Here is a 13811-nt window from a genome sequence, read left to right on the forward strand (position 1 = left end):
GGATGGGGGGATATATATATATAGAGAGAGAGAGAGAGAGAGAGAGAGAGAGAGAGAGAGAGAGAGAGAGAGAGAGGGGGGGGAGGGAGAGAGGGGGTGGATAGATAGAGTAGAATAGATAGAATATAGAATAGAAGTACTATTAAAAAAATGAGTGACAGTGAATACCTGCCTATTTGGCTCAACAGAGTGAGGGGGGAGGATGGAGGAGAAAAGGAGGGAGGGAGAGGGAGAGAGATGGACAGAGACATTTTGCCGTGAGCCACCCGCCACCCACCTCCATCAACGCAGTGAGAGACAGGGGGAGATACAGGGAGAGGAGAGGGAGGGATAGGATAGAGAAATGTCTCAACTGTGAGTAGGAGAAGAGGACTGGATAAGAGGGCTGGGAGGGAGGGAGGGGGGAGGGATGAATGGAGACAGTCAGAAAGGATGGATGAGTGAATACATCCCCATCTGGTTCAACAGTGTGAGAGAGGGAGGAGGAGAGAGGGGGGAGAGGGTGGAGGAGGAGAGGGATGGAAGGTGGGAGGATGGATGAGGGGATGGATGAGGAGAGGGACGGAGGTTGGGATGATGGTGGAAGAGAGAAATTAACTCAGTGCTATATAGTGTGAGAGAGTGAAACACATTAGCACTACTGCACTAAGATCAGTGAATACCTCCCTGCATCCATTAGTAGGAGAGCGGGAAGCAGAGGGAGGGGGGGGTGGAGGAGTTACTGGGGAGCGGGAGAGCGGGAAGCAGAGGGAGGGGGGGGTGGAGGAGTTATTGGGGAGTGGGAGAGCGGGAAGCAGAGGGGGGGGGGGGTGGAGGAGTTATTGGGGAGTGGGAGAGCGAGAAGCAGAGGGAGGGGGGGGTGGAGGAGTCATTGGGGAGTGGGAGAGCGGGAAGCAGAGGGAGGGGGGGGTGGAGGAGTTATTGGGGAGTGGGAGAGCGGGAAGCAGAGGGAGGGGGGGGTGGAGGAGTTATTGGGGAGTGGGAGAGCGAGAAGCAGAGGGGGGGTGGAGGAGTTATTGGGGAGCGGGAGAGCGGGAAGCAGAGGGGGGGTGGAGGAGTTATTGGGGAGTGGGAGAGCGAGAAGCAGAGGGGGGGGGGGAGTTATTGGGGAGTGGGAGAGCGAGAAGCAGAGGGGGGGGTGGAGGAGTTATTGTGGAGTGGGAGAGCGAGAAGCAGAGGGGGGGTGGAGGAGTTATTGGGGAGTGGGAGAGCGAGAAGCAGAGGGGGGGGTGGGAGGAGTTATTGGGGAGTGGGAGAGCGAGAAGCAGAGGGGGGGGGGGGAGTTATTGGGGAGTGGGAGAGCGAGAAGCAGAGGGGGGGGGGTGGAGGAGTTATTGGGGAGTGGGAGAGCGAGAAGCAGAGGGGGGATGGAGGAGTTATTGGGGAGTGGGAGAGCGAGAAGCAGAGGGGGGGGGTGGAGGAGTTATTGGGGAGTGGGAGAGCGAGAAGCAGAGGGGGGGGGGAGTTATTGGGGAGTGGGAGAGCGAGAAGCAGAGGGGGGGGGAGTTATTGGGGAGTGGGAGAGCGAGAAGCAGAGGGGGGGGGGGGGTGGAGGAGTTATTGGGGAGTGGGAGAGCGAGAACCCTTACTTTGTGAGAACTCACCAGCCTGGCTCAAAGAGCGAGAGAGGGAGAGAGAGAGAGCGAGAGAAAGAGAGAGAGAGAGAACTACTGTACGTCGCTTTGGATAAAAGCATCAGCTGAATATAAAATGTAAATGCGTTAAAGGGGTCTGTGTATTATACTCAAGTACTGGGTTTTTGTATGCTGTGTTTTGTTTGGATGTTTGGATCAGTGTGAACAGACCAGCCAACATGGGGGATGAGAATAAACAGTAAATGATTAGCATGAAGATTAAACAAATGCACACCTGGTCTAGTGGTGAAAGAAGAGGGATGGAGGGATGGAGGAGGGGAGGGCGGGCGGGCATTGACAAAGCAAAGGGACAAATGAGAAAAAGCCACGAGAGGACGGAGACGTGAGAAGAGAACAAGAAAAACTGTACAGGTGGAAAATGGAGGGAAAATGTGTGAGAGAGGACAAAAAGAACGAGAGCAATGAGTGTAGAAAATGAGGCACATGCCGAGAGACAGAGAGAGAAGAGAGAAAAGGATATCATTACCAGGTGTGGGAAGAGGAGAGAGGGAGAATAGCGCGCGTGAGAGAGAGAGAGAGAAAGAAAGAGAGAGAAATGGAACAATTGGGAGGGAAAAGAAAGGTGTGAAATAAAGACGAGTCTCGTCAGAAATATGAGTGATAAAGGGTGAAAATACGTGAGGATATGGTCTGTTAATAGAAAGAGAGACGAGATGAGGGGTGGATGGAGAGAGCAGGTAATAGGCAGGACAGAGGGATGAAAGGCGGGGAGATGAGAGGGGGATAATGGAAAGTGTTGGAGAGAGATGTGTGGGGGTGAGAGAATGGGAGTTGTGTAGGAAGGAGGGAAGAGGGCTGGTAAAGTGAGGAGATGTAAGTTTGTTCTGTGTGCGTGTGCGTGTGTGTTTGTGTGTGTGTGTGTGTGTCTGTGTCTGTGTGTGTCTGTGTGTGTGTGTGTGTGTGTCTGTGTGTGTGTGTGTGTCCGCGTGTGTGGATAAGCATTGCTTGAAGTGGGCTCTGCATGTTGTGTATGAGTTGTCTGTCATGCACCAAAGAACCATATAAGGAAATAGTTTGGACAGCCATGTATTTGCAGCTATGAAGTTAACCCTTTCACTACCACACTACAGAAGGTTAACCCTGTCACTACCACGCTACAGGCGGTTGGTAGTGAAAGGGTTAACCTTCTGTATTGTCGCAGTGAAAGGGTTAACCCTTTGTCGTGTTGCAGTGAAAGGGTTCATCTAAGGCCCTTGTTACACACACTGTTTTTGTGCTCGTTTTTATACGTTTTTGAATACGTTTGCTGTCCCTTTTACACAGAAATGCGTTTTTTGCCGGATACGTTGTGGCCCTACTGAAAACGCTAAATTGTGTTTTCCGTTTTGGAGTAGCGCCAAAACTCGCGACAACATGTTGTGTAGTCTGCACGGAGCCGTTGTTGCGAAAACGCCCATGCGCAGTAGATACCATCTGCGTGCCCTTCCGGTGACAGCAGAGCTGTCCCAAATAGCTGCAGCTACCATGTGTTGTCAAGTTATTGTTATAAGGACCCCAGTCCAAGCTACAACAGTCTGCATTCCCTTAACAATTGTTTGTATTGAGCCGTATTGTATTGTACCCATTATGCAATATGTTAAATAAAGTTTACATCCATTCATTCTGCTAGCATTACCGATTGCATGAGCAGCTGGCTAACGTTAGCTATCAGACCCTGTTAGCTCAGAGCTCCTCTTTCAACTTAACAAGCATTAAACAAATGGCCCAGTCATCTATTCACCTTTGTTTAATACACACGGTGTTGTCTCTAATGTTATCTAGCTACTGATAGCTCCCGATATCATCAGTTTGGTGCTGGCTAACTAGCGTGAGCTAACGTTAGCTTCTAGCCACAATGCTATACTGTTATAATGGCATCTTCCATTCACGTTAGCATGCAGCTAACAATGTAGCAAACAAAGTCACCGATCTTTTTTGAGACTAAACTATCCGCTCTTGGTGGTCACTTGTGTTGATGTTAGTTTTGTTTCATCAACAAATGAGAGAGCAGAACACACAGTGAATGTATCCGTTTTGTTTATTGCACTTTTATTACACTTTGCTGAAAAAGAAGTGCTGCATTGGGTAAATAAGCAAAGATGGTGGCGCCCGCCTTGTTGACATTTTCTTTGCAGGAAGTGTATTGGCACATTCAAGTTCTGATTGGTTGAAAATTGCCTTCATGTTCGCCACCTACTGCCACCTACTGCTTTGGCAGTGTACTACATCACTGTGCTCCAGGTGACAAAACGAAAGTGTGACTCGCCTCGCTACGTTGCGGGGAAACTCAAAATGAAAATGAAAATGAAACGAAAGTCTAACCGCAGCCTAAATCACTTGGCGTGTGGATGCGACATATCACAAGAAACTACTCAACTCTAGACTGTCTTTAACTGTGAGTGCACACAACACTAACTTACCATCTTTAGAGAATAAAGTTTGAAAACGGTGTTCCTCTGAAAACTCAAAACAGACTTATATGGTTCTTCGTCTGAGGTATTGTGCTGTATCGCTATCAACCTGAATGTCAGTTATGTTGTTGCTCTCTCTTCTCTCTTCTTCTGATATCTGTTGGTATATTCTTTATTGCATCAAAGTATTGTAAGGTATTTTTTTGTCCATTTTCCGCTGCAACTAAGCAGCTAGTATAAGTCGGCATGTTGTTCGTCCCAAAGATTTCAAAAAGTGTGGTTTGCCTCACAACAAACATCACACTAGTCGGCCAGACGGTGGCGCTATAATCAAAGGTCAAAATGTACAACCTTCACAAGACATAACTTGAACGTCGCAATTGATGCGAGATTGTATACATCTCCAGCTATCCTTGGTCTACAACTCTGCCACTTGCTAACTGCATAAGGATAATGGCTACATTGCTCGTGTTGAAGCATAATTATTATAGCAAGGTAGCAAGCAGCAGTGAGAATGGGGGGGGGTTCCCTGTAGCTAGATTGGTCATAAATTACATGCTTGGTAAGGTTAAGGGTCAGGTTTAGGGTTAGAACTACAGTTAGATTAAGGTTAGGGTACGGGTTAAGGCTTAGTATGTAGTGGTAAATTAATGGGATGACCACAAAAATAATAACATGTGTGCGTGTGTGTGTGTGTGTGTGTGTGTGTGTGCGCGCGTGCGTGTGCGTGTGCGTGTGTGTGTGCGTGTGCGTGTGTGTGTGCGTGTGTGCGTGTGTGTGTGCGTGTGCGTGTGCGTGTGTGTGTGTGTGTGTGTGTGCTTACAGAGCCTGACTTCGTGGGCTCGGCGCTCGTGAGGGAGAGCAGCGGCAGCAAGGAGGGAGACGACGACAAGATCTACTTCTTCTTCAGCGAGAGGGCCGTCGAGCTGGACTGTGACACGGAACTCACAGTGGCCAGGGTGGCCCGCGTCTGCAAGGTAACCCTAACTCACAGTGGCCAGGGTGGCCCTAACTCACAGTGGCCAGGGTGGCCCTAACTCACAGTGGCTCAACTAGGGCTCTAGTTCCGATTCATCCAATCACATGCAATTACTCCTTCTCATATTGTATGGGCTTGTATGGGTTAATGGAAACATTTACATCACAACAGTTTTCATAAATATTTATTGACCTTTAATTAAAATGTCATCTAAAGGGGAGGTTTTGCAGATTTACAGGGTATAATATAATATAATATAAATGGACGATTGTATTGGTCATTGAAAAGCTGTGATTATTAGTCGTCAGTGACAGACGACCCTATTTTCCACCTAAGTAACAAAGCAAACAAAATCAATAATACAAATTATCAATTTTGACCTGCAAATTTGCGTGACCTACCAATGCTCAATCAGTATCAAAGAGAGCAGCTTAGATTATTTCAGCTGCTGGAGCAGATCATGTGAATGACTGAACCCCGATGACTTGACGATACATAACCCAGCTTAAGTGTTATGAGCGATGCTCTGTTGTAACTGTTATTGTATATTTTTATTGAATTATTTTATCACACTTTTTTCCTCTGTCTATTCTATTTCATTATTTGTATTACTGAATGAAACCGTAAACAGAGAGGCCTATTGGGATGCTAGATCCTAATGTGGAAACACTGTGATTTACCTCACCTTGCTGCCTCTCTATCTTTTTTATGCTCGCTTATGCCTGTATTTTTTACTGCTGTGAAGCACTTTGAACTGCAACTTCTGTATGAAAAGTGCTATACAAATAAAGTTTATTATTATATTATTATTATTATTATTATTATTATTATTATTATTATTATTATTATTATTATTATTATTATTATTATTATTATTATAACCCAGCTCTCCCCTCTCTTCTGCCAGGGCGATCTGGGCGGCACCAGGACGCTGCAGAAGAAGTGGACCACCTTCCAGAAGGCCCGTCTGGTGTGCTCCCTACCTGAACGCCACGTCACCTTTAACAGCCTGCGGGCCGTCTTCACCTTGCCAGGCCAGGACTGGCGCACAACCACTTTCTTTGGCATCTTCCATGCCCAGTGGTGAGTCACGTTTCCCGTGGGTAGTATAAGCAGAGGGAGTTTTTTTTCTGAGGGACTTACTCTGTCTCGGTGCAATGGCCTTTTTAGTAAGTTCTCATATCGCACTAAAAGGGACTTTGAATTGAAGCTTCTTACTTTTAAACCCAGCAAGTTCCGGCCCTCATTTATCAATTTTTCTCAGAAAGTATTCTATTTTCATATGTAAGCACAGAATTTAGAATGTGTGCACGCACAAAAAAAACGGGACTTATCACACGTGCGTACACAGGTCCTACGCACACCTGTCTTGATAAATATGACTTTGATCCTACGTTTGAGCTCATGCACTGTTTTAAGTATTTGCATACCAGGTACCGCCCCGATTAACCATATACGGTAATGGAACACCCCCATGAAATGTGGAAAAGTGGACTAACCCGAGCGAACTCTGAGAGACTTCACTGAGAGCGAGATTGATCACCGAGATCCAACCAACAAATTGAACGTATACAGCATTTCCCGTTGTGAACAATCTTATTTGGAAACATGACACACAGAATAATAGTATTTAGCGTTTTATTTTAAACAATATTTTATCGTATGATTATAGATATCTTTAGAGAATAAATAAATCCAATGAAGTTGCCAAGTTCACAGACAACTCTGCGCTCTAATGCCTATTATGTGCGCTCGTCATGAGCCCGTTCTGGTCAGAGTCATATGGCTTCAGTGGATAACTATGATCTGCATTTAAGTGAATATGAATGAGACTCCGGCCACCGGCACATTATCAGCCAAAATGCGCATCGCAGATTATCTGTACATTGACCAAGTGGAATCCCGTTCACATTACTGATTACTGATGGAGCAAACTCTGAGAGATTGTTCACAGAGGCGCTGCCGAACCAAGATATAATATGATGTGTATAATATAATGTGTGTAGAGGCATATGATACAATCTATTTTGTTGTTGGTATTAGGCAGCCTATATGAAGTACATATAATAGCAGCCAGCCCATAGCCTACATTATGCAACAGTAACTTGCGCATATAATAACACACAGCCCTGCGAAGCCTGCATACAGTAAACTAACTTGATCATTAATCTAGCTGTTGTATCTTTACGCTTATGAAAACATTAAATAATATGTATAGGCTATAGGCCGTCGCTTTAGCCTATATTCTCAAATTGCATTTAATGGCTGAATGAATGAATGAAAACTTTATTTAACAGATTGCAGAATGGGTACAATACAGTACGGCTCAATACACACAATTGTTAAGGGGATGCAGACCAGAGAAAGACTTTTGTCTTGTTTACATCAGGGTCCCCCAACTCGAGTCCTCGATATCCTCGCGGACGGACCAGTATACCTTTATATCATATCATATTCATATTCATATCATAGTTTACTCTATCAGCCTACCAGCATGTAATACGTTCTTTGTTAGAACTCAACTCGTTATTATTTTGCGCATAGATTGCAGAAATACGGGGACGTTTTGATTTAGGCTTTGACACAGAATACAAGTCATGTACAGATACCGAGATGGCACACCATGTACCTGTTTATTGCACTGTTTTATTGGATTCTATTAATATGTTGTACCACTATTTTTATTGGATTCTATTATATGTTGTACCACTGTATTGCACATCGTCGCGGGCAAGACCAGCCGCATTTCATTGTATACCTGTATGCCGTGACAATTAAAACTCTTGAATCTTGAATCTTGAATCTTGAATGATATCACCCACACGATATATGCTCTGTGTCCAGAGCATGTATGCTTTTCATTCATTTAAGACACATTTATTGCAAGAGTTTTGTATACACATACACTCAACAAATAACCTCTGTCTGTTCTCGTTGCAATGCGTTTATATCGTGGGTGTTCATTAAAAAAATCTAACCCTGACTAACCTTACTGTCAAGCACTTGTCCTAATAAACTAACCTACACTGTAACACGCAACACTTGATGAACATTGTTACTCAGCTGATAGAGTTGTACCCTTCTTGCTGTCTTGTCGTACAGAACTTGTAAGTCGCTTTGGATAAAAGCGTCAGCTAAATGACTAAATGTAAATGTAAATGTAAATGTCATATGACTTGTATTCTGCTTACAGCTTCAGGGTTCCACTTATTACGTTTAACAATGGCAAAGCCTTTTAAATATAATCAAAACGTTCCCGTATTTCTGCAATATATGCGCAAAATAATAACGAGTTGAGTTACGCGGAGCGCAGTCAGTGCTTATTTCCGCGTTGTAAAAATATTCTACCACCGGGCGCCAACTACGCATGGTCCGACCTGTGCTTAAATATACGCACAAAGTCAAGCACAAGTTCAAATTGATAAATCCCACACTTTGCTTAGAAATGATCGTACGCACGGGTTACGCACATATCTGTGCATACGTCAAGTTGATAAATGAGGGCCCTGGTCTGGGAGTAAAAGCAGATTCCTTTCCCCTCAGGGATTACTTAAAGCCATCTGCCTTTGATGAAGATAATTGTGCATTATGTAAATGGTGACGCGCAATTGAACCCATAGTCAGACTGAACAGATTCACTTTTAAACATCAGAAGACATCAGCGATGACCTCTGTCTTGACCCCTGTTGATAGAACAGTATAGCGCCTCTAAATACACTCCCCTGACAAGACAAATCAACTTATTTGAAGGAACTTGATGTGACCTTTTCTTTTCCTGTCCTCCGTTGTTTTTCGGACCCTCCAAAATTGGCAGCGCTCTGGGAGAATTAATTCAAAGCTAGATTTCGCTTTTTTTTTGTATATCCAACAACGGAATGACTACTGATACATTTTAAAAAAAAATGTCATTTTGAATGTTCCAGCAAATAGCAATAAGTCAATGAACTGGGAACATTTGTCAGTCCTTACATGTCTTTGTGGCGTCCTGACCAGGAATTATATTAGCTGTACAATTCTATTAAATTCATCAATATTCTGTCACCAGTAATAAATCTGAGGGACGATATACTGAGTCTGAGGGTTTAAGAGTGCAAGCAGCATCATGTCTATAAATGACATCCCATAATCCAAGACATCATTGGGAAGCTGGTTTCTGTTCCTGTACAAGAAGATTTTTTTAAAGGTTTACCAACAAGATTTTGTATATTGTATTTGAATGTACATTTCTCATAAAGCCAGACGCCAAGATATTTATATTCTGTAATTCTCAACAGTCATACCTAGGGATGTCCGATATTATCGGCCTACCGATATTATCGGCCGATATCAGCATAAAAATGTGATATCGGAAAATATCGGTATCGGTTATAAAAAAAAAAAAAAAAAAATGTTTACATTTCTATAGAAATGATGTCCGATATTATCGGCCGATATCGGCATTAAAACGTGATATCGGTTGATATTGGAAATTAAAAGTTGGACAATATCGGTATATCGGTATCGGTAAAAAAGCCAATATCGAGCATCCCTAGTCATACCCATTCACAGTGGATATATGCAAATTATTGTAGATAATATCTCTGGCTCTAGAGAACAGCATGCATTTAGTTTTATTTGTATTAAGTACCAGTTTAAGATTAGTAAGCAATACAATAATAGTGTGATCCGAATACAGATGAACTTGACAGCCACTTAATAAAGGAGAACGCCAACATTATGGGAAATGCGCTTACCGTCTTCTCCAGAGTCAGACAGAAGTCAGGCGGATACGGACCAGCTGGCCTAGCTGTTGGCCAAAAACACCTCTCCCAGAGTTTTAAGATAGGCTAGCTGATCCATATCCACTTCCATTCATTTGTGCTAAGCTAGGCTAGCTTGTAGCCGGATAGCTTTCTACTGAGAGGAAATTGGTATCTATCTTCTTGTCTGACTCTGAAGAAGACTGTGTGCGAGGGGCGGCTAAGTGGCGCAGTGGGCAAGGCGCTCGCCACTAACGCAGGAGATGCTGGGTTCGAGCCCAGCTCTCGGCGTTGCTACCAGCTTGGCTGGTCGTTCATACTAACACAATTGGCAGTGTTAGAGGGTGGGCAAGCTGGTTGGTGGGGATCGGGCGTTGTGGACAGCGACTCCTACAGGTCGGTTGGTGCGCCTGTACAGTAGAATCAGGAAGTGACGGGGGCAGCGTGAGCCTCCCACGCGTTACTCCTCGCCACTGAGAGATCGAGCTGCGCAGGTGAAAAGATGCGACGGCTGCCTCCTCGTGTACCGGAGGGGACACGTGATGCAAGGCTTCTGTCCTCACTACAGCCGACCAGTGGGAGGCATAGTCTATCAACGTTCGAGACAGGGGAGGGGACAATTGAAGGGAGAATTGGCGAGGCGAAATTGGGATGGGAGAAAAATAGAAAAATAAGGAGAAAAAGTGGATACAAAAAAAATAAGACTGTGCGCGCATTTCCAATAATGTTGCCGTGTTCCTTTAAGGATGAGACAATTGTATTAATATAAATGGTAGATAAGACGGCACCCAATTCGCCTCGTGCTACTGCAACAGAAGGCTTGTTGCCACCTGAAGAAGCTTCACATACTTCTCCTAGCATCTTTAGGCACATGTTTTTAATCCTGAGCGATTTACAAGAAGTGTAACCGTAAAGAATAAGCTCAAATTCTAGCATCACCATCACAGCAAGTTGCCAGAATGAGGAGCACCGAATGGAAAGTGTTCCCCACCGTGCATTTACCGCCGCCACACATCGCTAACTCCCCGTCTCGTTTTGCCGTGTGTGTGCCAGGGGTGATGTGGACGTGTCAGCGGTGTGCCAGTACCAGATAGGAGAGGTGAAGAAGGTCTTCGACGGACCGTATAAGGAGTACAGGGAGACCTCTCAGAGATGGGGACGATACAGCGGCGCTATCCCCAGCCCAAGGCCTGGAGCGGTGAGAACTGTGGTGGGGGAGCGGGGGAGGGGGGGGGGAGGGGGGGGGGGGGGGGGAGGAGGGGGAGGGGGGGGGGCGAGACGTGGAACTCCCTAGCTACTTCTGTCACCAGCTCTGGGAAAATAAGCAGACCTCGGATTATGTGGGATAAATGAGTGCAGTAAAAGTAGAGGAGGCTTATTTGATTGAGCAACAGATTTTTACATGTTTAGGGTCTTAAAAACATATTGATATTTTAAACTCGGAATATCATTTAGTGGATTTAATTTTTTTTAAGGGATTTCTGTTATATTTTTGGTTTGTACTGATGACGTATTTCAAGTTTTTTGACGATTTACACAAAAAACTAGGGTAGGCTAGGCTAACGATTTGGATAGTTATGACAACATTTTGAAGATATTTTATTTGATATTTTCCCGCCCGTCTTCCCTCTTCCTATATGTCCAGCCTTTTTGGTAGAAGGATGGAAATATAGGGGGTTAGAGGGGTAAGGGGGGAGGGAGAGGGCAAACCAACATCTCTACAAGTCATTTAATCCTGTATTGAGTCTTATAAAGAAAAAAAATATTCCTGAGCCAAGTAAAAATCTACTATGTGTTAAGATCATAAAATTTGTCCCGATATAATTCAGATTGTTGTTTCAAGATTTTCTTTTTCAGAAGAAGAACAAGCAAGCCCTTATTTCCAGATAATCAACTCGTTCGCAAAAACCTTTGAAACAAATTGAACCGCATTGAAACAAGTAGGGGGTGTGGGGGGGGGGGGGGGGGGGGGGACAAATGAAGGAAGGAAGATGTGAGGAAGCAGGGAAGGAGGAGCAGGGAAGGAGGAGCGATGATTAAATAGGTTCTATGAACTAGCGGGAAAAGGTGTCAGGGAGGAAAGCCGGCATGACGAGCAAAAAGGACTGTGAGTTGACCTAAATGGCACAAAGAAAAGAGAGGAAGGGGATGTGACTGCGAGGAAAGGGACAGAGCCGTAGAGAAAGAGGGAAATGACAGAGGGAGAAAAGAGAAGGATCAGAGCCAGCGAGCCATGCCAACCTGTCCCCCACTGCAACTCACAATGTGACTCCCTTCTCTCCCTTATTCTCTCCCTGCTCTCCCTTATTCTCTCCCTTCTCTCCCTTATTCTCGCCCTTCTCTCCCGTATTCTCTCCCTTCTCTCCATTCTCTCCCTTATTCTCTCCCATCTCTCCCTTATTCTCTCCCTTATTCTCTCCCTTATACTCTCCATTATCTCCCTTAATCTCTCCCATTTCTCCCTTATTCTCTCCCTTCTCTCCTTCTCCCTTATTATCTCCCTTCTCTCCCTTATTCTCTCCATTATTCTCTCCCGTATTCTCTCCCTTCTCTCCCTTATTATCTCCCTTCTCTCCCTTCTCTCTCTTATTCTCTCCCTTCTCTCCTTATTCTCTCCCTTCTCCCTTATTCTCTCCCTTCTCCCTTATTCTCTCCCTTCTCTCCCTTATTCTCTCCTTTCTCCCTTAATCTCTCCCTTCTCTCACTTCTCTCTCCCTCTCTCCCTCCCTCCCTCCTTCTCTCCTCCCTTCTCTCCCTTCTTCCTCTCACTTCTCTCTCCCTTCTCTCTCCCTCCCTCCCTCTCTCCCTCCCTCCCTCCCTCTCTCCTCCCTCCCTCCTCCTCTCTTCCTCTCTTCCAGTGCATAACAAACTGGCACCGGGAGAACGGCTACAACAGCTCCCTGCAGCTGCCCGACGCCACCCTCAACTTTGCCAAGAAGCACCCGCTGATGGAAGAGAAGGCCCTGGCGCGCCCCCTGCTGCTCACCAAGGGGGTCAACTTCACCCGGCTGGCGGTGGACCGCGTCAGCGCCCTGGACCAGCGGGCGTATAACATGCTCTTCATTGGCACAGGTAGGTACTGGCAGGGGTGTAAAAAGTACCCAGAAATTATACTTAAGTGAAAGTATGGGTACCGTCTCAAAATCATACTCAAGTAAAAGTCAGAGTATCTGGCTTAAAAACACACTTGAGTAAAAGTAAAAAAGTTTCTACTTTTAAATGTACTTAAGTACTAAAAAGTAAAAGTAAAAACATTTTTTCTGACCAATCAGCATGGGTATGGGCGTGTTAATTTTCTATTGATGGGGATTTGATTGGCTGTTTTTAAATAAAGTGCGACCGCAGGATTAATAACGTTAACGTTAGTTCGGCCAGAGAAGCAAATATACAAATTAAAATGGTTGGATATTTGTACTTTGTCGGTCTGCATTTTAAATGTAAGGAGTAAAAAGTATGTTTTTTTCTTCTCTGAAATGTAATTGAGTAAAAGTACAAAGTATACAAACCTAATAATACTCGAGTAAAGTACAAATCCCCCAAAACAGTACTTAAGTATTGTAACGAAGTGTGGCGCGGGGGCACGGCACAGCACGCCTTCTGGAGAGGCTTCCGTGGGGGTTTCAATTAAGGGGCTTTATTGGCGCGCTGAGATACAGATCTGTGCATCAAAGGAAAATGTGTTACGCGACTTAATTAATCACAGTATAGTGCTTAGCCGGTGGGCCCTTCCTTTGCGTGCACATTTTCCGCTTGGCAGAGACATAGAACCCACTCTCCCCTAAACCCCTTATCTTTATCATCAGAGGTAAATAAAATACATCTGACAGTGTGACGTGTATCAGATTCCTGGGCATCAGCGTTGTAAACGCGGGGCCCCCCCCCCCCCCCCTCTTGTGGAACGGAGGGAGCCGACCGCGCCGTTTACCACTCGGCTCACTGCAAGTGGAGAGAGAGGGACTGTGTGCAAGCGTCAGCGTGACAACAACAGACTTAGGGCTCTTCAGCATGCCAGCACACACACACACACACACACACACACACACACACA

At 45.2% G+C, this 13811-nt stretch overlaps 1 protein-coding gene across 1 annotated transcript in view; it reads left to right on the forward strand.

Moving 5' to 3' along the window:
- Positions 1–13811, forward strand: part of sema4c (sema domain, immunoglobulin domain (Ig), transmembrane domain (TM) and short cytoplasmic domain, (semaphorin) 4C) — a gene marked incomplete at its 5' end in the record, with an annotated part of 74691 nt that overhangs the window by 50561 nt on the left and 10319 nt on the right. Inside the window, 4 exons of the mRNA XM_084308121.1 lie at positions 4871–5022; positions 5932–6107; positions 10817–10961; positions 12622–12835. Of these exons, the coding sequence (XP_084164247.1) occupies positions 4871–5022; positions 5932–6107; positions 10817–10961; positions 12622–12835 (687 nt within the window). The remainder of the gene's footprint in view (positions 1–4870; positions 5023–5931; positions 6108–10816; positions 10962–12621; positions 12836–13811) is intronic.

This window comes from Notolepis coatsorum, assembly GCF_963971535.1.
Source record: "Notolepis coatsorum genome assembly, chromosome: 2".
In the NCBI taxonomy this organism is placed as follows: Eukaryota; Metazoa; Chordata; class Actinopteri; order Aulopiformes; family Paralepididae; genus Notolepis; species Notolepis coatsorum.